This window comes from Spermophilus citellus, assembly GCF_964194105.1.
Source record: "Spermophilus citellus genome assembly, chromosome: 9".
Taxonomy (NCBI): domain Eukaryota; kingdom Metazoa; phylum Chordata; class Mammalia; order Rodentia; family Sciuridae; genus Spermophilus; species Spermophilus citellus.
This window is the reverse complement of record NC_138191.1, coordinates 64,515,554-64,537,667: the sequence shown is the minus strand read 5'-3', so window position 1 is coordinate 64,537,667 and position 22,114 is coordinate 64,515,554. Positions and strand designations below refer to the sequence as shown.

General features: G+C 33.2%; 1 protein-coding gene across 2 annotated transcripts in view; it reads right to left on the bottom strand.

Annotated features, from left to right (window-relative positions):
* Positions 1-22,114, bottom strand: part of SELENOF (selenoprotein F) — a 36,263-nt gene that overhangs the window by 7,982 nt on the left and 6,167 nt on the right. For both annotated transcript variants that reach the window (XM_081305666.1, XM_081305665.1), the window contains exon 3: positions 5,138-5,201. In XM_081305666.1, coding sequence (XP_081161792.1) covers positions 5,138-5,201 — 64 coding nt within the window. The remainder of the gene's footprint in view (positions 1-5,137; positions 5,202-22,114) is intronic.

Below are 22,114 nucleotides of genomic sequence, written 5' to 3'. Positions count from 1 at the left end.
CATCTTCATCAGTTCCTTCCTTTTTTCTCTGCTAAACATAGATCCACAGCATCCTAATTTTGAAAGTGGGGAATATACGTTAAGTGCCCTGTAGCAGGCAAATCACATCCTACAGGCAAGTAAACAAATCTTTGTTTAACAAATATTTCAGAACTTCTATACATATGGCATTGGACAGACCATGAGAATATGAAAAAATATATATTTTATTGTAGTTGTAGATGGACAGACTGCCTTTATTTTCTGTTTATTTATATGTGGTGCTAAGGATTGAATCCAGTGCCTCACATGTGCCAGGCAAGTGCTCTGCCACTGAGCTTCATCCCCAGCCCAGAATTCTTTAATCTAGAGAAACCTACAGGGTGTGGAAGTGAGGAAGAAACCCATGATTTATTTAAACAGATATGCAAGAATTAAAAAGGATAAAAGGTGGGGCTGGGGATGTGGCTCAAGCGGTAGCGCGCTCGCCTGGCATGCGTGCGGCCCGGGTTCGATCCTCAGCACCACATACCAACAAAGATGTTGTGTCCGCCGAGAACTAAAAAATATTAAAAAAAAAATTCTCTCTCTCTCTCTCCTCTCTCACTCTCTTTAAAAAAAAAAAAAAAGGATAAAAGGTGATCATAAAAACAACTGCTGAAGACAGGAGATATCCAGTTCATTAGTAAAAAATATTTTTAGAGTGTATAAGGCTCTGGGTTCAATCCACTGCAGGGCCTTAGGCATGCTAGGCAAGTATTCTACCACTGAGCTATACCCTCAGTCCAAATGCTGGTAAATTAATGATAGTTAACGAGTAAAAATTTAGAGAAAGGAGGCTTTACCATGTTGGTGCTAAAGAAAGAGGCAACAAAAATGGAACTAGAGAAACTGAAAATGTAAAAATTCACATGAATATAAGATGATGTCCTTTCTTCAACATATCTGAAGGATCCAAAAGAATTTTATCTCTCAGTACTTCAAACAATTTATTCCTAAAAACTGATATTTCACAATAGTCAAAATAGCCCCCAAATGTTTTGCTGGAGAAAGTAAACTGAAAATGAATGGTAAAAATGTATGGCAAGAAACGCAATAGTATCATTGGATCTCCATCCAGTCAGGAAAAAAATGACAGCTCCTTAAATCCAATACTGCTATCTCCATTTTAACTTTGAATGTAGCAATGTATTTATTTCCTCAGGTAAACATATAGCATGGTATAGTTTGAGGAAAAACTCTCATGATGATTTACAAATCATAAGCAATGTGACAGTGAATTTTTAAACATTTTACAAAAGATTGGTATTTGAATATGTAATATTGTTGTTTGTTGTAATCCTCTAGTTTAATGATCACACATTATAATCAAATTTCATGTGCTACATGAGTTGTTAAATATGCAAATAGTAAATGAAGTCCAGGGAAATAAATATGGGGCTGTGGCACCACTCCAAGAGAGCTAAAAATTAGGAAAAATAATCATCACTATTTATCACCTGAGTTCAGTGGATCTTGTTTTATACATCTATTTTTAAATGATTTCATAATAATTTTCCAAAAGAAGTAAAGTAAAAGTAAAAAGCAAATCTATTATAAATTTTAATATGAATTTAAACACAATAAACTCAGGTATTTACTCTGTATTTTTCTGATTTTGAAGGTAAATATAACAAAATAGGCAATGTGGTTTGACCTCAACTATGTGTTCACTAACTCACATATGAACCTGGAACAAAGCCGTCTTGTAAAATTGATTCCAAAATTCAAATATATTTCTAGTAGGTTCAAGATTTGATATAAAAATATCACATTTCCTTTAAGTCTTCGGTAATATATATTATTTACTGATTTCTGAATGTGAGAAAGTTCATTCAAGATATTTTTTAAATTTATTTTTATTTTTTTAGTTTTATATTTGCAGGGCTGGTGACCAAACCCAGGGCCTCATGCATACTAGACAGGTATTCTACCACTGAGCTGCATCCCTAACCTACTTATTGAAGATATTATCATATGAAATTTCATTCATAATCTTGAGATTTTGCTTATATCATTACTTTTATTATTATCATTTATAGTCTGTAGCAGCACTAATAGAACTTTCTTCAATAATGGAAATATTCTATATCTGATTTGTTTTGATGATTATTGAGTATTTGAAATGTGGCTACTATAACTCAGGAAATTAATTTTGATTTAATTTAAATGAAATAGTCATGCTGACTAGTGGCTACATAATTGGACAAGAGAAGTCTAAAGTGTCTCTTTGCATTCATATTCTGATCTACCTGATCATTTTGAAATACTTTTGTCAATTTTCTTCTATACCGTTATTTAAGATGGACATAATATCTTTACTTATTTATTCTTATGTGGTGCTGAGGATTGAACCCAGTGCCTCACATGTATAAGGCAAAATCTCTACTACTGAGCTATAACCCCAGCCCCTATTATGGCAGATTTGAAATCCCCAAATGAGTTCAATAAAAGCTAAAAAAAGAAAGAAAGCAAAACAAAACAAAACAATACAAAACATTACAAAGATGGTGTCATACTGTAGGGCACACAATAACAAACTTGAAGAATAATATATATTGATGATTCATTTATTATTCCATCATCCTTATTATATCTTGAGTCTTTTTTTAGCACAGTTGTAAATAAGAGATGTTTAATGATCTCAAATTCTTAAATATATAAATCAACAGCCAACAGAGTTAACTGCAAAATAGAATTTTTATTTTTTTAAAAAACATGTGTAATTTCTCTTTATGTTTTGAAAGATTTCTAAGAAAGAATTCATAAACAAAAATAGTAATCCTTAAAAACAGTAAGAACAGTCCAAAAAAAGAAATTCAAAGAAAACTGAGGTCATTGGACTCTGCTGGTATATTAGAGTTAAAAGTCCACAAACTTGCAAAATGATCTCATAAAGGTAATATATTTTCTAGTTTACTTTCTGTTGTTTTAAAAACAGCTTAATAATATTGACTTGGAGATTTTTAAATTAATCCTATATCTATAGAAAATGTTCTTATGTTAAGTGACCACCTTATGTTAAGTGACCGGGGTTCGATCCTCAGCACCACCTAAAAATAAAGACATTGTGTTGTGTCCATCTACACCTAAAAAATAAATATTTTTTTAAAAAAATGAAGCTCATGACAGGTATAATTAAGACTTGTGAACCATTATATAAAATTACATAGATGGACAGATGTTTTCTTGATTAGATGAGTACATATGAATTAGAATAAATTCTAAATAAAAATGCCATACCATATCCAGCAATAATATAAAATCAGCATAACTAAATATAATTGAATTTTCAAATGAACTCATTGTAAGTTATTGGTTATCCCTTCTACCCTCCAAAAAATCTAAACTGAGAAAATTTATTATTGTATGTGAACCTTTTAGAGTGCAAAAGTAGGAGTCATTTTAGTCAATACCAAGAAGACAATTTAAAAGCACTTAAAAATCCAGAAAGTACAACAATTACTAATAGGGCATTATGTAAAATTGTGGATGTGTAACCGACGTGATTCTGCAATCTGCATTTGGGGTAAAATTGGGGGTTCATAACCCACTTCAATCTAATGTATGAAATATGATACGTCAAGAGCTTTGTAATCTTGTGAACAACCAATAAAGGGCAACCCAAATATTTAAGAGAATTTGGGAGGTCACAGAGATAAAACACAAAAGCAAGACTAACTAGAAAGTCTGACTTCTTGGTTACAAAATAACAAAATCAGAAAAGAAATGCTTAAAGCCTATAAATTAATCAAGAGTAAATACACAATGTTAAAAAGGCTTTTTATTAGATTTCCATTTGTCAAAAGTGGGACATTCCTTGAATTAGAAAAATTCAGTAAATCAATGCAATAATTCAATAATTGAATTTCTCATGGAATAGTGGTAGATTCTGGGTATATTAAGAAATAAAAAAAATCTGGAATTTAAAGGAGTTTCTAGTTTGATAGAGGCAAAAGACTAGTTTGCTGAATATAGCACAATATTATGTGGGATCTGCTAATGGAACACAAAGAGTAAAAATTTCTGTCCAAAATAATGTTGGAACTAAATTTTGAACAAATAGAAATTTGCTGGGAACAGATATTTAATAAATTGGGTGCTATATCAGAATATGTAATTATTCTAACAAAGAATATATTCAATTAGATGTGTATGTGTATCTATTTGGGGTCTCCTAAAAAAAGTCCCTCAAAACAACTGTATTACATTTCTGTGCCAAAATGAGCAGTAATTTGGTATAAAACCATTCCAGGTCAGGAATCAAAGGCACGCGCTAACAAGAAATTTTAAAAAATACTAAATCCAAAAAACTCTCTTGTCAGTAAGTAAATAAGAAAATAAATCATGGGAAAATTCACAAAGTCAAAATAGAATTAGGCACATAATCAGAACACTTAATTAAATGTTCATATTTCTGTTAAATAAAAACAGAGCTTCATTACCTTCAGTTAAGTTCAATTTCATAAAACTGATTTTCAAATGACATATAAGAGTAGAATAAAAAAGCATTAGTTGAAGCCTCCTTGGAGATAAAAGTTCTATTACTATTTAATATTAACCAAAGGAACATATTTTTATAATTATCCTTTAATATATTTACCATTAAACTCCCCACAAGGATATACACATTATGGCTTTCTTTTGTGTATTACAAATTCTATGGTACTTATTCTCTTGGTGATTTGTCATGTTGCACCAGTCTACTTTCAATTCATACAACTGATCCTTAGGAGTTCTAAGTAAATAAATTCACATTAAAAATAAACTAGAATGGTATGTTATTCAAAGTAAATACATTTATATCTGGTAAAGGAAAGGCTGTCAAAGATTTGACCTGGCAAAAGAAATGCAGTGTCCTTTTAAAAATACAACCACTTCACACATTGTTTTAAATCTGAATTTCATATGCTGTTTGTTTATAGGACAGTAACTTGGTATTCACCGATTATGACAAAACTCCACCTCCATAAAAAGAAATGTGAAAAAACTTTGTATACTACTGAGAAAGTATAATCTTGAAAATTCTTATTTGTGAAATTATTTAATGAAACTATTATTTAATGAAACTATTCTTCTGCAATATTGATTTTAAATGATTAAACAGTTTACTACATACCTTGGACTTGAGGGAACCTCCCCAATTTTCATCCACAGACTTCAAGAATAGCTCCTGCATAGAGCTAAAAAAGGAAAAACAGACATTTAAAAAATTGGTATAAATTTTAAAATGTGGTCTGGGGGTATAACTTAATGATACATTATGCTTGCCCAACATGCATGAGGCCTTAAGTTTCACCTCCAGCACTAAACAAACAAACCAAAACAACAACAAAAAAGAAAAAGTTTACAAGAGGAACATTATAGTTCAGCAGATATATAGATCAAAATAATGTAAGACTTCAATAAAACCATATAGTTCCAGTCTAATAGGAGAAGAAATGAAGACCCAGCTACAATAGAAGCACCCCTTTATCTGTATTTTCAGTTACCCAAGGCTAACTGCGGTCTGAAATATTAAATGGAAAAATTCAGAAATAACTTGCAAGTTTTATTTTGGTGGTATTGGAAATTTAACCCAGTACCACTCTACATTCAGTTACAACCCCAGTCCTTCTTATCTATCTATCTATTTTTTTGAGACAAGGTTTGGCTATGTCACTATTTTCCAGGCTGATCTCAAACTTGCCATCCTCCTGCCTCAACTTCTTGGATAGTTGGTTTATAGGTGTGTGCTACTGCAACCAAGTAATTCTTATGTTTTAAATTATGCAGTTTTCTAAGCAGTGTGATGAAATTTCACTTCACCCTGCCTGGGGCATGAAATCATTCCTTGGTCCATATTAGTGTATCCAGGCCATATATGGTACATGCCCAGTAGACACTTAGTAGTTGTTAAAAGATGGACTTCTTGTGGTATCATAGTGCTTGTGTTCAAGTAACTCTTATTTTACTTAATAATGGTTCCAAGAGTAATGATGTTGGCAATTCAGGTAGGCCTGCACATTGCTACAACTGTTCTACTGGCAGCCTTGGAATATAACTCCCATGTTAAGTGGTAGGGGAATTTCAACCTTATTTGGAGTATTCTTATACCTAGCCAAAAAGCTTAAAAGACAAAGGAGATTGGACAATAAACTTTAATAATTCAGATGGCCTGGGAAGGTCTTTATGAAATCTTAAAGATTTCCTAAAGTTTTTTAGGCTAATAAATATACACAGGTATATATATCCATCTATGTGAAATAAATATTTAACTTAGAGAATTCTTTCAGGTTGCTTTTAATATTATGTGATGAATGACTTAAAATTAAATTAAAAAATTTAACACCTTTTCCCAAAGGATCAACAGAGAAAGTACTATGTAAAGATATTGTAGGAACATCAGTACAATCTCATTACAAAGGACTCATGCAAATACTTTCCTTTACTAAAATTCAGTTGAAATAGATACATTAGTAAACATTGTTTTTCTAATTACAGAACCCATACATTCTCTTTATAATAAAGCTTATAATAAAGAACTCAAATGCAAATGTTTTATTGTGATGAATTCAGAAGAAATGGATTCAAAGGTAAATATCACTTTTTTTGTAGCTGTAAAGCCAGCCCATTCCTTTTTTTCTTTGTTCTAATTAGTTATACAAGACAGTAGAATGCATTTTGACACATCATACATAAATAGAGTGTAACTTCTCATCCTTCTGGTTGTACATGATATAGAATCACACTGGTTGTGTAGTCATATATGCACCTAGGGTAACAATGTCTGATTCATTCTATTCTTTCCTACCCCTATACCCCCTCCCCTCCCTTCATTCCCCTCTGCCTAATCCAAAGTACCTCTATTCTTCTCTAACCTCCACCTATTTTGAATTAGCATCTGTGTATCAGAAGGTTGGTCCATAGTTTACCTATTTTGAGTTAAGCTGCTATAAACATTGATATGGCTGTGTCACTACAGTATGCTGATTTTAAGTCCTTTGGGTATAAACTGAGGAGTGGGATGGCTGAGTCAAATAGTGATTAAATTCCAAATTTTCTGAGGAATCTCCATACTGCTTTCCAGAGTGGTTGCATCAATCTGCAGTCCCATCAGCAATGTATGAGTGTATCTCTTCCCCCACATTCTTGCCAACATTTATTGTTGCTTGTATCCTTGATAATTGCCATTCTGACTGGAGTGAGATAAAATCTTAAGAGTAGTTTGATTTACATTTCTGTAACTACTAGGTGTTGAACTTTTTTTTCATATATTTGTTGATCGACTGCATTTCTTCTGTTAAGTGTCTTGTTCAGTTCCTTAGTGCATTTATTGATTGGGTTAACTGTTTTTTTGATGTTGAGTTTGAGTTCTTTATATATCCTGGAGATTAATGCTCTGAGGTGCTTGTGGTAAAGATTTTCTCCCATTCTGTAGGCTCTCTCTTCATGTTATTGATCATTTCCTTTGATTAGAAGCTTTTTAATCCATCCCATTTTATTGATTCTTGATTTTACCTCTCACACAATTTAAGGAAGTCAGATCCTAAGCCAACATGGTAAGATTTGGGCCTAATCTTTGATCCACTTTAAGTTGAGTTTCACGCAGGGTGAGAGATAAGGGTTTAATTTCATTTTGTTACATATGGATTTCCAGTTTTCCCAGCACCATTTGTTGAATAGGCTATCTTTCTTCCAAAGAATGTTTTTGGCACTTTTGTCTAGTATGAGATAACTGAATTAACATGCTGCCCATTCTTTTTATAGGTAGGAATATACTTGGAAATGCCATGGTCTTAAGAGAAGGTTAACAATCTTAAGAATATAACATATTCATTTTATCTTCTGTTAGTTCTTAGATTTGTTTTTTTAGGGAGGTCCAAGAGCTAAATATGGATTTTTAAATGTTTTTTTTTTGTTTTGATAATACTTGGGGACTAAACTCACACATGCAAGGCAAGAGTTCTTTGCATTGCTAGACCTTTTTACTTTCTACTTTGAGACAAAGTTGCTAAATTGCCCAGGCTCGCCTCTAATTTATGGTCTCCAGAGTAGCTGGGATTACACATGTGTACCTCTGTGCCTGATTGGATTTTACTTTTAAAGTTTTAAAATAGTATTTACTTAATTAATAACACACACACAAAAATAGATCCCATGCAACATACACAATTATATAAAATACTCTGGAAAACACAGAAAAGTACAAAGTTGAAATTTCAGAATTACCTTAGTTTAATCTAACAAAAAGATGATTTTTAACATTTTCGTTATTCTAGGCTACATTAGGAGTGCGGGGTATCATATGTCCTTTTGAGAATCTGATAGAATTTTATTTTCATGGTGACTTTTCATGTACTCTCTGAAACCAGATGTGTTTCAGATTAAGAATTCTGATGATCCTCTAATGTTTTTTTGCAGCAATAAAAATTTAAGATTAAATTGATCTGACTATATGACAAATTGCTTTTGAACAAGAAATATAGGCCATATTCCCAAAAATCTAATGAAGAAATGCTCAATATCACTAATATTTAGGGAAAGGCAAATCAAAATGACAATGAGATAGCACTTCATACCTATTAGGATAACTAGTAGTAAAAAAGCAGAAAACAAGTGGTAATGAGGATATGGAGAAATTGGAACCCTCGTGTACTACTGCTGGAAATGATAAGTGGTGTAGCTGCTATGAAAAATGTAAAGGTGGTTTCTTAAAAAAAATTTAAAAATCTAATTACCATATGACCTGAGATTCTACTTCTGGATATATAATCAAAAGAAAGGTGTTAGGAGTCCTAGGTCAGGAGGTCCTACTCTGGGATTTACTAACACATCATGCCACAGGCCCCAAACAGCAAACAAAAAAGGAATGATGAAAAGCAGGGAAAGAAGTATAATAAATATGGTCATAATTAGAAGGAAAAGTGAGATAAAGCATTTTAGCCCTGTCCTCAGGGTACTAACATGTGCTTCCAAATTATGTAGATAATGGAGCCCAGAAATATTACACATAGTCCAACGGTCTTGGTCAAACTATGGTCTGCTTAATCATTATCTCAGGACTGGTCAGGCGGTGATAAGAGTTACTAATGCCTGGGGAATAGTTTCCTCTCACCACAGATGTGACTTGGAATCTATGGTGACTCAGAGCAAAGAAAATACATGCAAACTCAAATGGATATTTGTATGTCATGCATAGCTGCCTTATTCAAAATAGTCATAGGGCAAACCAATTGAAAGGTTAAAACATTAAAAAAATGTGGCACATAGTGGAATGTTTTTCAAGTTTAAAAACAAAACAAATTCTAATACTATGTTACAACATGAATGAACCTTAAGGGCAACAAAGTTGCTCAAGATGAGAACCTCTAAGATATTTTAGTAAGTCAGCCAAAAGATCAAATACTATACAATCACTTACTTTAAGGAGGCAACCAGAGTAGTCAAATTCAGATACAGAAAGTAAAACGGGGGTTTATCAAGCCAGGGAAGGAAAGAAGGGGTATTTAATGTTTAATGGGTTATGGAGAGACTCTGGCAAAGATGGTGATAATGGCTGTACAGCAAACTGAATGTATTAAATGCCTGAACTGTACACTTAAGAATGGCTAAAATGCTGAACTTTATGTTTATATATTTCACCACAATTTAAAAAATGCAGGTCATATTAAAATTTAGCTATTAGATTTTATTTTTGACTTCTGATGTCCTGGAAATTCTTGGTGGAGATTCCACTGTGGTATATAATGGCATTTTCCTAAACCATTATTTATCAAAATTTTTTGTATTATGACACATGTGGAAAGTGGAAATTATATATGGGGCAAAAGAAGGAAGCTTCGTCTATCTGGGGATAAGTCTGGGAGGCCACTTACTCAGGCCCTTCTTTGTTGTGTAAAGGACTCTATCCCAGTAAAATATCGCATTCACAGAAAGCCCTTTTCTGTACCATAAAATACCAACTGCTGAATTAACAATAGTAGTAACATATCCTTCAATGAATAGATAGCTTAGATGTTACTTTATCCAGGAAAACTAGTGTTGATTTCTTACATTAAGCTAGGGACTTTATTAATAAACTTCCACAAAACTCTGCTCACCTCACAATATACTGTAAATATTCAATTAACTTAATGGTTAGTGGAAAATGTCTTATGGTAATTTCCTCCAGATTCAGAAACAAATCTGCTCAATATATGTGCACTGAATATAGATTACTCTTCTACAAAATCTAAAAGCCTCTTATTTCATCACATAACTTAAGAAATATTTTGAGGTAAACAGAAGAAAATATGACTGGAAGTTGCATACTGTTACTAAAGTCAAATTTTAAAAGCATTAATTGTGATGCTAGTTGGCATTGTGCTTATGAATTTACAGTGCTCACAGGGAAATCTTTGTTTTTCATGGCAAACACAAAATTTTTAAATTACCTAAATTGTAGTAAACTTTAAATGCCTTATAATTATAAGCATCTTTGACATTATACCCACAAATTCACAACAATGAAAAATATGCTACTTTTAAATAAATAATAGGAATTCTCCATGGCATAATTTATAAAAAGATTAATAACAGGTTAAAACATGCAATTCCTTGACATTAACTGAGTTTCAGTCTTTACTTTTTGAAAAAGTGACTGGCAAACAAAAATAACCTTCTAAAATTTAGGGAAAAATGTCAACAGAAGAAAAAAATAAGCAATTTATATAACTTCTTATATTAAATTAGTAGGTTTTTAAAAAATCATTAAGGAAGAATTATTTGTATAATCTAATTTAGGTACTAATAGGTCACTATTTAATTAGAATTTTATTACAGTAGCCAAAATAATTTAAAGGAAAATATATGGAAATCTTTAGAAATATATAAAAGTGATACACAAAACTATATCTTTTCCCTTTGGAGTTTTTATGCACTTCCATGTTACTTATGATTGCCAGATATTCCTAAACTTCTATAGGGTTCTTTGGGTGGAAAGTGTGATTATCTAACTACTTTGGCTCTTCCATTTATTTACTTTATTTGAAACAGGATTTCTGAATATGCCAATTTCCTTCATTTAAAATGCCTCATTCTTGAGATAAATTATAGCTTTCTGGTTACCTGATCTTTATCCCAGTTTAAATAAATTTTAAGTATTTTAAGGCTGTATTTGTATGTATCTCAATTTTAGATTCTCTATTTCATTTTTACTAAGATTTTGGGACAATGTATTCCTTCTGTTGTAGAAAGACTTCTGCAATAACTTTACTATGGGAATACAACTACACCCCTGACCTGACTAATATCATATTACAAAATTTTAGCAATGGTTTAAAAGTTTACTAAGAGGTTTCACACATAGTAAAAGGCTAAAATCTTTATTTTGGGGTGATAACTTTTCTGTGATTAGATTCAACTAGTTCCTACAAACAAGTTCACACAGTTTCATATTTACAGAAAGAAAAAAAACCCCAGTAAAATGCTGTTTTCTCATCAGATAGCTTATAAGCTAACTTATAAACTCAACAAAGATAAAATATGTGAATTATATAAACTTAAATAAATTTTTAAAAAAAGCTGCACCTGTTAACTTTTGCTGCCATCATCATACACTACTTACATAGCAAATCTATAAACCTGGTCTAAGTCACCTTCTGCTACTTTCAAACTCTAAGCACTTAACATATTTTTCCTGGTGGTAATAACCATGGCAAAGAAACATGACAATAAGAAAATCTTGAAATAAACTAATTATTTATGTTGAATAGTATTAAATATTAAATTTTCAACATGGCACTGAAAAAAAGAAGTCAAGTTATAACATTAAATGTGGTCCTAATTGGCTTTGCGCTTATTAGCAGCAAGCACCCATAGATGTCATTCTGAGCTCTCATTTACTGTTTGAACAAATGGGATATAAACTTCACTTATAGAGGTGTGATAAGGAGTGAATTGTTAGGATACTCAATAAGTAACAATAGCTATTACTATAGTGCTTTCTTTAATACTATCAGTAAAAATTCAAGTTGTGTACTTGAAACCCATTTTAAGGCACAGTTTAATAGGGTTTTTTTTTTGTGGAAGGACTATTTAAGGCTATTTATTCATGTTCTCCTGGATCAGAATGGCCATTCCAGAGTTTCTCAAACTTTTAAATTCAAATTACTTTAGAACAGTGTTCTCAACTCTCACAGTTCCCTAGAGTTACCTGGGAAGGTTTTGAAAATTACTGAACCATGGAACCCACCCCACATCAACTAAATTATTATCTGAAAGTAAGATTTAGGCATCAGGATTTTAATCGCCGCCACCACCACCACTACTACTACGGCTATTACTATTACTAGCAGCTCTCCAAGTTGTTAACATACAGCCAGGGGTGAGAAATACTGCCTTGTATTAAACTTTAATAATAGCCAAAACATGCAAAATGATGACATAGGAGGCTTTTGTTCAACAGACTATTCAAACTGGTTCTAAAAGGTAAACCCAAAGCAAGGCAAATGTTGCAGTGTTTTTCTTTTATTAAGTATGGCTTGTAGACATTCATCATTACATTAGAAACTCTTTGCTTAAAAAAAAAACCCTGAATTTATTTATGTTTTGTTATTTTTAAAATTTAAATTTGACACATAAAAACTGTACATATTTATGGGGTATCATGGCCTCTTTCAATACATTTTTTACATGGTCTAGTAGTCAAATAAGGGTAAGCTCATCTATTTCTGTATATTTATTATTTCTTTCTGGTGAAAACAAACCCTCTATCTGATTAAAGACAAAACCTTAGCATTAAAGATATTCAACAGTAACACTGAAAAAATTTTCAAAAAGCCTAATTAAATGTGGTTTTTATTTGCCTAAAGTGCTAATTTTACTTACATTCAAATAATTCAAAAAACCCGACATAACTATTAATATAATTATGCATATTAAGTAGTAATATGAATAAAATGCTATTAGGTGAACAAAAGCAAAAATTTTTACTGCTAAATAATTCCAGATCTGAGGAGTAAATATAATTTTTATAGATCTACTGAAGGGTTGCTTTAAATAAAATGACAAGATTTAAAACAAAGAATGGCTATAGTATGAAGAAAGCTGAGCATTATATTATTTTGATGTTCCAACCTTAAAAAATTATGATATACTCAAATAATAAGAAAGGTACTTTCTAAATATTACTTGTACCCATTGTTATTTCTTAAAATAAACTTATTCCTTCCATACAGTGGAAAAATATATCATGTGGAAAGTATTTTTAGCAAAATTTGGCCAACTAATAGTAAAAAAAAATATTTTCACCTAAACCATGTCTAGTGATCTGTTGGTTTATAATATATTGTTCATTCCCATATTTTCTTTTCTTTCTTTTTAAACTATGAATTGAACCCAGGGGTGCTTTGCCACTTGCAGTGAATCCTCTGTCCTTTTTATTTTCAGAAATCATCTGACCAAGTTGCTTAGGGCCTCACTAAGTTGCTGGGGCTGGCCTTGAATTTGTGATCTTCCTGCCTCAGTTTCCCCAGTCACTGGGATTACATATATGTGCCACCACAACTGGCTCATTACCATATTTTCTGATATTTTAAAAACGTCTGATGCTATGAATAAGCTATAATTTTATACATGGACAAATAATGAGAGTGTTAAAATTTTTGTGATCTAATAGTAATCTTTTGTTAAGATCTCACAGTTTAAGTCACAAAGCAGATTTTTTTTTTAACCATGTATAGGGCAAACCATATGTGTTGACATTCCCATATCCACAATGACTGATGATGTTATTATTTAGGAAACAATGGATACAAACTGAAGATTAGGGAAAAAAAATTTGGTTGTAAGTTTTGCAAGCTGGCAATGTACTTCTCCAATACTATACCCTTGAGTTAAACTACTCATTTTTGGATGCCTTCTACTGAACTCTCAAAATATATAAAGCAATGACTTTATGCCCAGTCATTTTAAATTTTTATTTTCAGACAGGGTCTTGCTAAGTTACCTAGGCTGGTTTTGAGCTGATGATCCTCCTGCCTCGGCCATACAAAATAGAAGGAATTACAGGCATTTACCACTGCACCCATTTAGTTTACACACACACACACACACACACACACACACACACACACACACTTTTGGCACCAGGGATTGAACCCAGAGGTGCTTTACCACTAAACCACATCCCCAGCCCTTTTGATATTTTATATAGAGTCAGGGTCTCACTGATTTGCTTAGGGCCTGGATAAATTGCTGAGGCTAACTTTGAACTCATGATCTTCCTGTCTCAGCCTCCCGAACTGGTGGGATTACAGGTGTGTGCCAATATGCTAGGTTAAAGGTGTATGCCAATGTGCCCAGCTCTGACACTATTAAAATGCTAATTATTTTTCTATCATTGTTTCTACTTTGAGACTGAGAAGAAAAGTTACCAAACATGCAAGGTAACTGTGTTACTCAGATTTGCATGGTTGTGACCCAAAGAACTTAAAGGAGGAAAGATTTATCTTGGCTCACAATTTCAGAGTTTGATCCATGATCTGCATTCTCTACTGCCTAGACATCATGGTGGAAGAGCATGGTGGAGGAAAGCTGCTCATATCAGGGCAGCTGGGAAGCACCAACAGAGAGGCAGGAAGGGACCAGGGACAGATACATTTACTAGTGACCTATTTCCTTTAGCCAAACCCACCTGCCTATGTTACCATCCAATTGTCTATACAAATTATTAATCCACTGATGAGGTTAGAACTCTCACAATCCAGTCTTTTCACCTCTAAACACTATAGCATCACCCAACACAGTGTTTCAAGGGGATACTGCAAATCCAAACTGTAATAGTAACATTTACTTTAAATTAGATTCTAAAGAAGGTAAGAATAAACTGGGGGACTTGTTCTACAAAGATAAAATCAATATCCCACTAAAAAGCTCAATGAAAATGTGTAAAAACAAAACAAAAGGAAAATGAAAATACTCTCACCTTCACTGCCTTCTAGATCAGCTCATTCTAACTATGAAACCAAGGGGAAAAAGAACTAGGTTTCTTTTAATACTGTGATGATAAATAGGACTTGTATATATACCTATAACAAGGGGGTAAGACTGTAATTAAGACTTTCACTTGGAAATCAATATAATACTGATGTACCCATACCATCACCACCAAATCTACGCTCTCTGGTCTACCTAGACTTCAGGTACAAATATAAATGACTTAAGCCATCATATGGAGCAATGCACTCAATTTTCTGATGCTTAGGAAATATCACACAATGAAAGAAAATAACTTGAATAAACTCAATTGCTACATTTCTTGAGGTTCAAATCTTCAAAGAATTGGTAAAAATAACTCCAACCTTGAATATCATAGGTAATAGATTAAAATACTTTAGAAAATGCTGAACTATATAGTATGCAGTAAATGTCTTTTTTGCTCCTAAAAGTTTGAAAAATACAACCTATTGTTGAGAGTCACAGCCAAAGCGGCCCCAGCAACATCTAGCTGATTGGCTCCTCTGCGGTGATGTTCATTGGGCTGTTTCCCTGCCCTTCAGACTGCCAGCTGATGATTGGCTCACAGCGGCCCCAGCAACATCTAGCTGATTGGCTCCTCCACGGAGCTGCTCATTAGGGGACTTCTTTGGCTCTGCCCACGAGACCCAGCCAATCAGCCTCAAGAGCAGGATTGTGGGAGGTGGTGAGGTTTGTGTGGGAGTGAGAGGCTTGGGGAACCCGGTGGTGGCAGTTGGGCTCTGAGGGTTTTTTCGGTGATTGGCGTTTGTAGTTCTAAAAATAAAGTTAGTTTCTTTTGACAAGTGGCTCCTGAATTGTGCCCAGCCAGACTGGGGCAACCTATATTCCTGTTAATTTGAGAAATTGAGATCCAGTGAAAATATGGCCCAGCATTTTTACTAGCTTCAAAAACTGAACACGAAGGTATTAATATATGGCAACAAAAGCTGATTTTTTGATTCTCTGTGCTAATTTGCTATATAAAGGGAGCAATTATCTTTTAAAAAAAACTTTTTAAATTGTCGATGACACGATACCTTTATTTATTTATTTTTATGTGGTGCTGAGCATCGAACCCAGGGCTTCACACATGGAAGGTGAGCGCTCTACTACTGAGCCACAACCCTAGCCCTGCAATTATCATCTTTAAGAAAGGTTACAAATATTAGAAATTAACACACAAAACATTTGGCACGTGTATATTTTGTTTATAGCACATATCTCATTGAATTCTTTTAAAGAAACAATGCATCTGGAAACAGAAACGTAAAAGAAATAGTACAAAAAGGCATAACACAGTAAGAAAAATCTTCCTCTACCTCCCTCTCTGCAATTCTAGCAGCTTGGGAGGCTGAAGCAGGGACTGCCAAGTTCAAAGCCAGCTTCAACAACTAGGCAAGGCCCTAAGCATTTAGTGGACCCTGCCTCAAAATAACAAGTTAAAAAGGACTGGAGATGTGGCTCAGTGGTTAGGCACTCCTGGGTCCAATTGCCAATACCAAAAAAAAAAAAAAAAAAAAAAAAAAAGGCAAGTGTGACAAAATGTTTTAATATACTTAAAGGCAGATCCTAATTTGTAAATACTTACAGACTACATTTATTTTTCATATTAAAGGCAGATGTAAAAATAAACTTACTTTCAGTTAAAATGAATAACTTCGCAAATAAACATTAAAATTGTTACACAAACGCATTATACGTATATGTATAGCCACTTATTAGCTCTATGAGTCAGGCAAGATCTGTTTGGCTTGGCTCAACTATGAAATGGGGATTCTATTGATACTTATCAATCATGATTGTTACTACCACTATTATTATTTTTGCACTACTGGAAATTGAACCCAGGGCCTTATGTATGATAGTCAAGTATACTATCAATAAGCTATACCTCCAGTTCTTTAAAAAAATTTTTATTCTGAGACAGGATGCCCAGGCTGGCCTCAAACTTGCTCCTCCTGCCTAATTTAGCCTCACGAGTAGCTGGGATTACAGGCATGTGCCATCATGCCCTGTTATGAGTGCCATATGAACAAATTCACTTATAAGTACTTGGGAGCTGGGCCCGGTGGAGCACATTTGTAATCTCAGTGGCTCAGGAGGCTGAGGCATGAGGACTGCAAGTTCAAAGCCAGTCTCAGCAAAAGCGAGGTGCTAAGCAACTCAGTGAGACCCTGTCTCTAAATATAAATACAAAGCAGGGCTGGGGATATCACTCAGTGGTCAAGTGCCCCTGAGTTCAATCCCTAGTACCCCTCCCCCCCACCAAAAAGTACTTGGAACAGTACCTTCCTATAATAACAACTTGAAGAATGTTAGTGGCCTTTGAAGTAAATATTTGTGTCATGATTTAATATTGCAGCAACTCAAATGTCTAAGTGATACTTAAAATACTTTGAAATGCTGACAAACATTATGTCAGAAAAAACCCTACTTTGTTAATGTTTTTATATTAGAATAATCTGTTGAAGGTATTTGTATTTTTTGTTTCCTTTGAAGGAATCAGTTCAGGGATTAATGCTACCAACAGTACAGAAATAAAGCTATTTTAAGCAACTGTGAAATCTCTTTAGTGACTATAATTTCACGCACAGTTAGCTTAACTTCCATTTCATCCTTCTGTGTTTTACACAGCAACAGGAATCAGTTTCTGACAAGTTAAAACCCAAAATTTGCCACTGTCTTGAATAATACTGTTTAACCTAACTTCTGAATTACCTTAAAAAGAACTACAGAATTTCCATGTAAAATTGAAAACAATGAAAATTCTTTTGCTCTTTTATCAAAATTAAGAAAATTATATCACTTATTTAAAGGTTTGTTCATATGGGCCTTAACTAAAGTAAAATTAGATATATTTTTGAAAAATACCAGTTAAGAGAAGCCACTACGACCTGTGATAAATTGAGAAATAAAAGATTTAATAATTTTAGATAAAAATTAGTAATGCATTTTTGCTAATAATTAGTCAACTATAAATGCAACGTCAGTCTAGAGTTTTATATTTAACTCACTTGGCTTCTTACAGAAAATCTGTGAAGTAAGTATTACTATTAACATTTTCAAAATGATAGGAAAAATAGCATAGAAGTTTAAAAACAGGGAGCTCCAGAGTCAAACTGAGATGCAATCAAGTTCTGGCAACTAACTGCCATATAACTTTGGGCAGATTATGTCCTAGTTTCTTTTTATGTCAAAAGTACAGAAGTATCTACATTATAGAATTGTTATAAGGATTAAACAGTGTGGGTAAAATACTTAGCATACAATCAGTATAAAATAAACACTCAAAGGTGAGCCAAAGTAATTATGACAACAAAACTGAGGATTCTGGAGTATTTGCTAGCTCAAAGTCACCAAGTCAATAAGCAATGGAGCAGAGATTAAAATTGAATTTTTTAAAAAAACTATTACCAAAAGAAGAGGATAAACTTCTAATGAACTATACACACGTTAATATTACCTTTGTATTGTCTCTGGCTCAGAGTATATTTAAATATCAAGGCATAGTATAGTACACACTGAAAATGATAATGCTACTATATTAAGTTGGTAAGTTAGCAAGTAGTGGTATGATAATAGCTTAGACTTTGATACTGTTAATGAGATCATGATAGTCCAAGACTCAAACAAAAGAAATCTCTTCTCCATCTGTAGGATTTGCATTATGAAGAAGAAAAAAAGTCACTTTCCAAATTTTTCTCCACCAAAATTACCTTGAACCTTTAAAATCTGTTATCAGATAGTAGATTAACAATATAAATAAATAGCAGAGGACTAGCAGTGGAAAAATTAAAAATATCAAGACTTTCCCTAGTTTGAAAATAAACAATGTATACTTTATTCTAAATTTACTTTAAAATATGGGTCTCTTTCAATTTTCAGAATAGTTTTATCCTACGAGAATTGAGGTGTTTAGTGGCATTATTTGCCTAGCATGCACAAGGGTTCTGGTTTGAATCTCTCCACTGGGGGTGGGAAAATAAAGCTCTTCTTTAGCAATAGCCTTGAAAAAAATGTTTAAGGAAATAGACACAGTGATCAATTAATTTGTACAAGAATACCACTTGAGTAGCAGAGAGGATCTGGACTGAAGTAGTCTGGTTGTAGATACAGTGTCTTGGCCACTATTCTAAACTCCCTAATTCAATCAAGAAAGAATAAATAACAAGTTAAGGTGAAATAATTTGATTATCGATTATACAGATGAGTAATTTAGCTAGGCATATTCTTATTTCTACCAAACACCTCTGATTTGTTAACAAGCTTGACCTTTAGAATAACTGTTCTGAAACAAAGTATATGTAAATGCAAAAGTGCTAAAACCTTATTTTGGTATAGTGTGTTGGCACAAGCCTATAGTCCCAGCTACTTTGGGAGGGTGAAGCAGAAGGATCTAATCCCAAGGTTGAGGGCCAGCCTTGGAAACTTAGTGAGACTGTTTTTTTTTTCTTAATTTTTATTTTAATTTTTTAGTTGTTGATAGACCTTTATTTATTTATTTTTTAAAATTTATATGTGGTGCTGAGAATTGAAACCAGTACCTCACACAAGCTAGGCAAGTGTGTTATTCCTGAGCCCCAGCCCTGAGACTGTATTAAAATAAAAAAATAAAGGGCTGGGGATGTCGTTCAGTGGCACAGAGGACCTGGGTTCAGTCCCCAGTAGCTCCCCTCTCCCTGCTCGCGTGCTCGCACCCACACACACAAAAATAAAGAAGAAGAAAACAACAAGAAACAATAATACTACAAGGATCTTGTTAAAACCCAAATAAACAGAACCCTAAAAAACAAAAACAAAACCAGAACAAGAGTAAGCTAAAGAATTAGGGGCATATAATAAGGAGAAATGCAAAATTTCTACATAACAATGTCTGAAAGAAGCCAAAATCTTCAAGATATGAAAACATAAACAAATGAAAAGACAAGGAAAAAGGACTTAGATGCTATAACAAGGTAAAGGTCACAGAATTATTGAGATTACAAAAAGATGAGAAAAATAATGCATCTATTTTTAAGTTCTATGCTTTAATTTTATAAATATTAAAAAACAAAAGCTTAAAAATCTTTAACACAAAAATATCTGATTTATGTTTATCCTCAGGAAAATCCTAGGAAACTATTTTAATCTGAAAATCATGTATACTTTCAAAAAGAACTGGAATCACTAAAAAGTTGTGCTAAAAAAATCAACATATGACTTTTTAGGTAGATCGAGGGTGTTTATGATAGCCTTTTAAATAAAATGTAGAAATGAAGGCTCTATATTTGTAGATAGAGAATTATAACCAAAGCATGTTTCCAATGGATAACTGCCAATATGGAGACAAATTTTCTTGTTCTTTCAAAATTTTAAATATCTTTCAGGTTATGTAAATGAAACATATGAAAAGGTATTTATGAAGCAATTACAAAATTCTAGCATATTTTAACATGAGTTTAAAAATCACCTTTTCTAACTTGTTTTTAGTAAAAACAGCCTATTCTAGGACAAAAACTTACGAAATTATGTGTGCTAAAGGCTGGGAATTCAGAAACACATCATAAAACAGTCTTAGACTTCAAAGAGTATATTTATTGGGAAAGAAAGTAAAGCAAAACAAGAGATATTCTATGTAGGTATAGCTAGTAACTTGGCAGTGGAGGAAATTAGATTCTCAGAAAAGGGAAACACTTGAGCTAAATCTTTAAAAAAAAAGTTTAAGATTTAGTAATAGTAATTGAGGGATAAAAAAATAACATGTCTATGGGATTGTTTACATAGTATCTACTCCTGTAATACTTTGATAACTGAGAACTGCTTCATCTATTGTTTCCTAGTGCACTAATCCATTCATTCAACTATTGGAGAAGTTAATAGCTTCTTTCATTATTCCATAACCTAACAAATAACTCAGGCAATAACTGGTCCTTGCAGAAAATATTTTAAAAATGTAAACAAAAAGAATTAGTCCTTTTCCAGAGGAAGAAGTATGATGCAGCTTCTTTTCTTACCTCAGGGAAAAAGCCAGGCAATAGTAAAGAATGTGTAAAAGCAAAAACTAAGAGAGAGACTGCAAGATACAGTCTGTTTCTGATTTCTAGCTGTCTCCTCCTCTAGTGTTGTTCAACTGTGGAATTCATGTGTCAAAACATTCACTTTTTTCTCTAAACCAAGCAGTTCAGATTGTTGGTCAAGAAGTTCAAATATAAGATCAATGGGAAGAACTCTACTCAACAGGATTGGGTATCTTTTTGATGCCTTCCCTTCCATCTTCAGATTCTTCATAGAAATCTTAAGTCATCAGACTTAGTAAATACTGCTTTGTCAGCTTTTTCACTTTTGTGATTAAAAGACCTGAAAAGAACAATTTTAGAAGAGGAAAAGTTTATTTGGGAGCTCACAGTTTTAGGTCTGTCCACAGAGAACCAACTCCATTCCTCAGGGCTAAAGGTAAGGCTAAACATCAGGGCAGAGGAGTGCAGTGGAAGGAAGCACCTCGAATGATGATCAGAAAGCAGAAAGAGACTCCACTTGCCATATACCTAATATATACTCCAAAGGCATGCCCCTAATGATCTACCTTCTCCAGTCACAACCTAATGGGCCTTCAGTTATCACTCAGATAATATCATCAAGGTATTAATTCACTGACTGGATTAAAGCTCACATAATCCCAATCATTTCTCCTCTGAATCTTCTTGCATTGCCTCATACATGAACTTTTGGGGACAACTCACATCCAATCCATAACACTAAATGTACAGAAATAGCACTAAAATTCAAATACTTTTATTAGTTTATATTTTTTCTTTAAGTTACAAATTGTTTTTTTCCTTATAATTAATAACCTTATTATTGTTCACAAACCATACCTAGGCATGTACTTGTGAGCAAAGCTAGTTAAAACAACAGTAAAATAGCTTAACAAAAATCTCATTCTAGAGAGATGTGGTGGTGTACATCTGTAATCCCAGCAGCTTGGGAGGCTTAGGCAGGAGGATTGCAAGTTCAAAGCCAGCCTCAGAAAGTTAGTGAGACCCTTTCTCAAAAAGGTTTGGGATGTGGCTCAGTGGTTAAGAGTCCCTAGGTTCAATGCCCCGTAACAACAACAACAATAACAAAACCCCCACAAAAC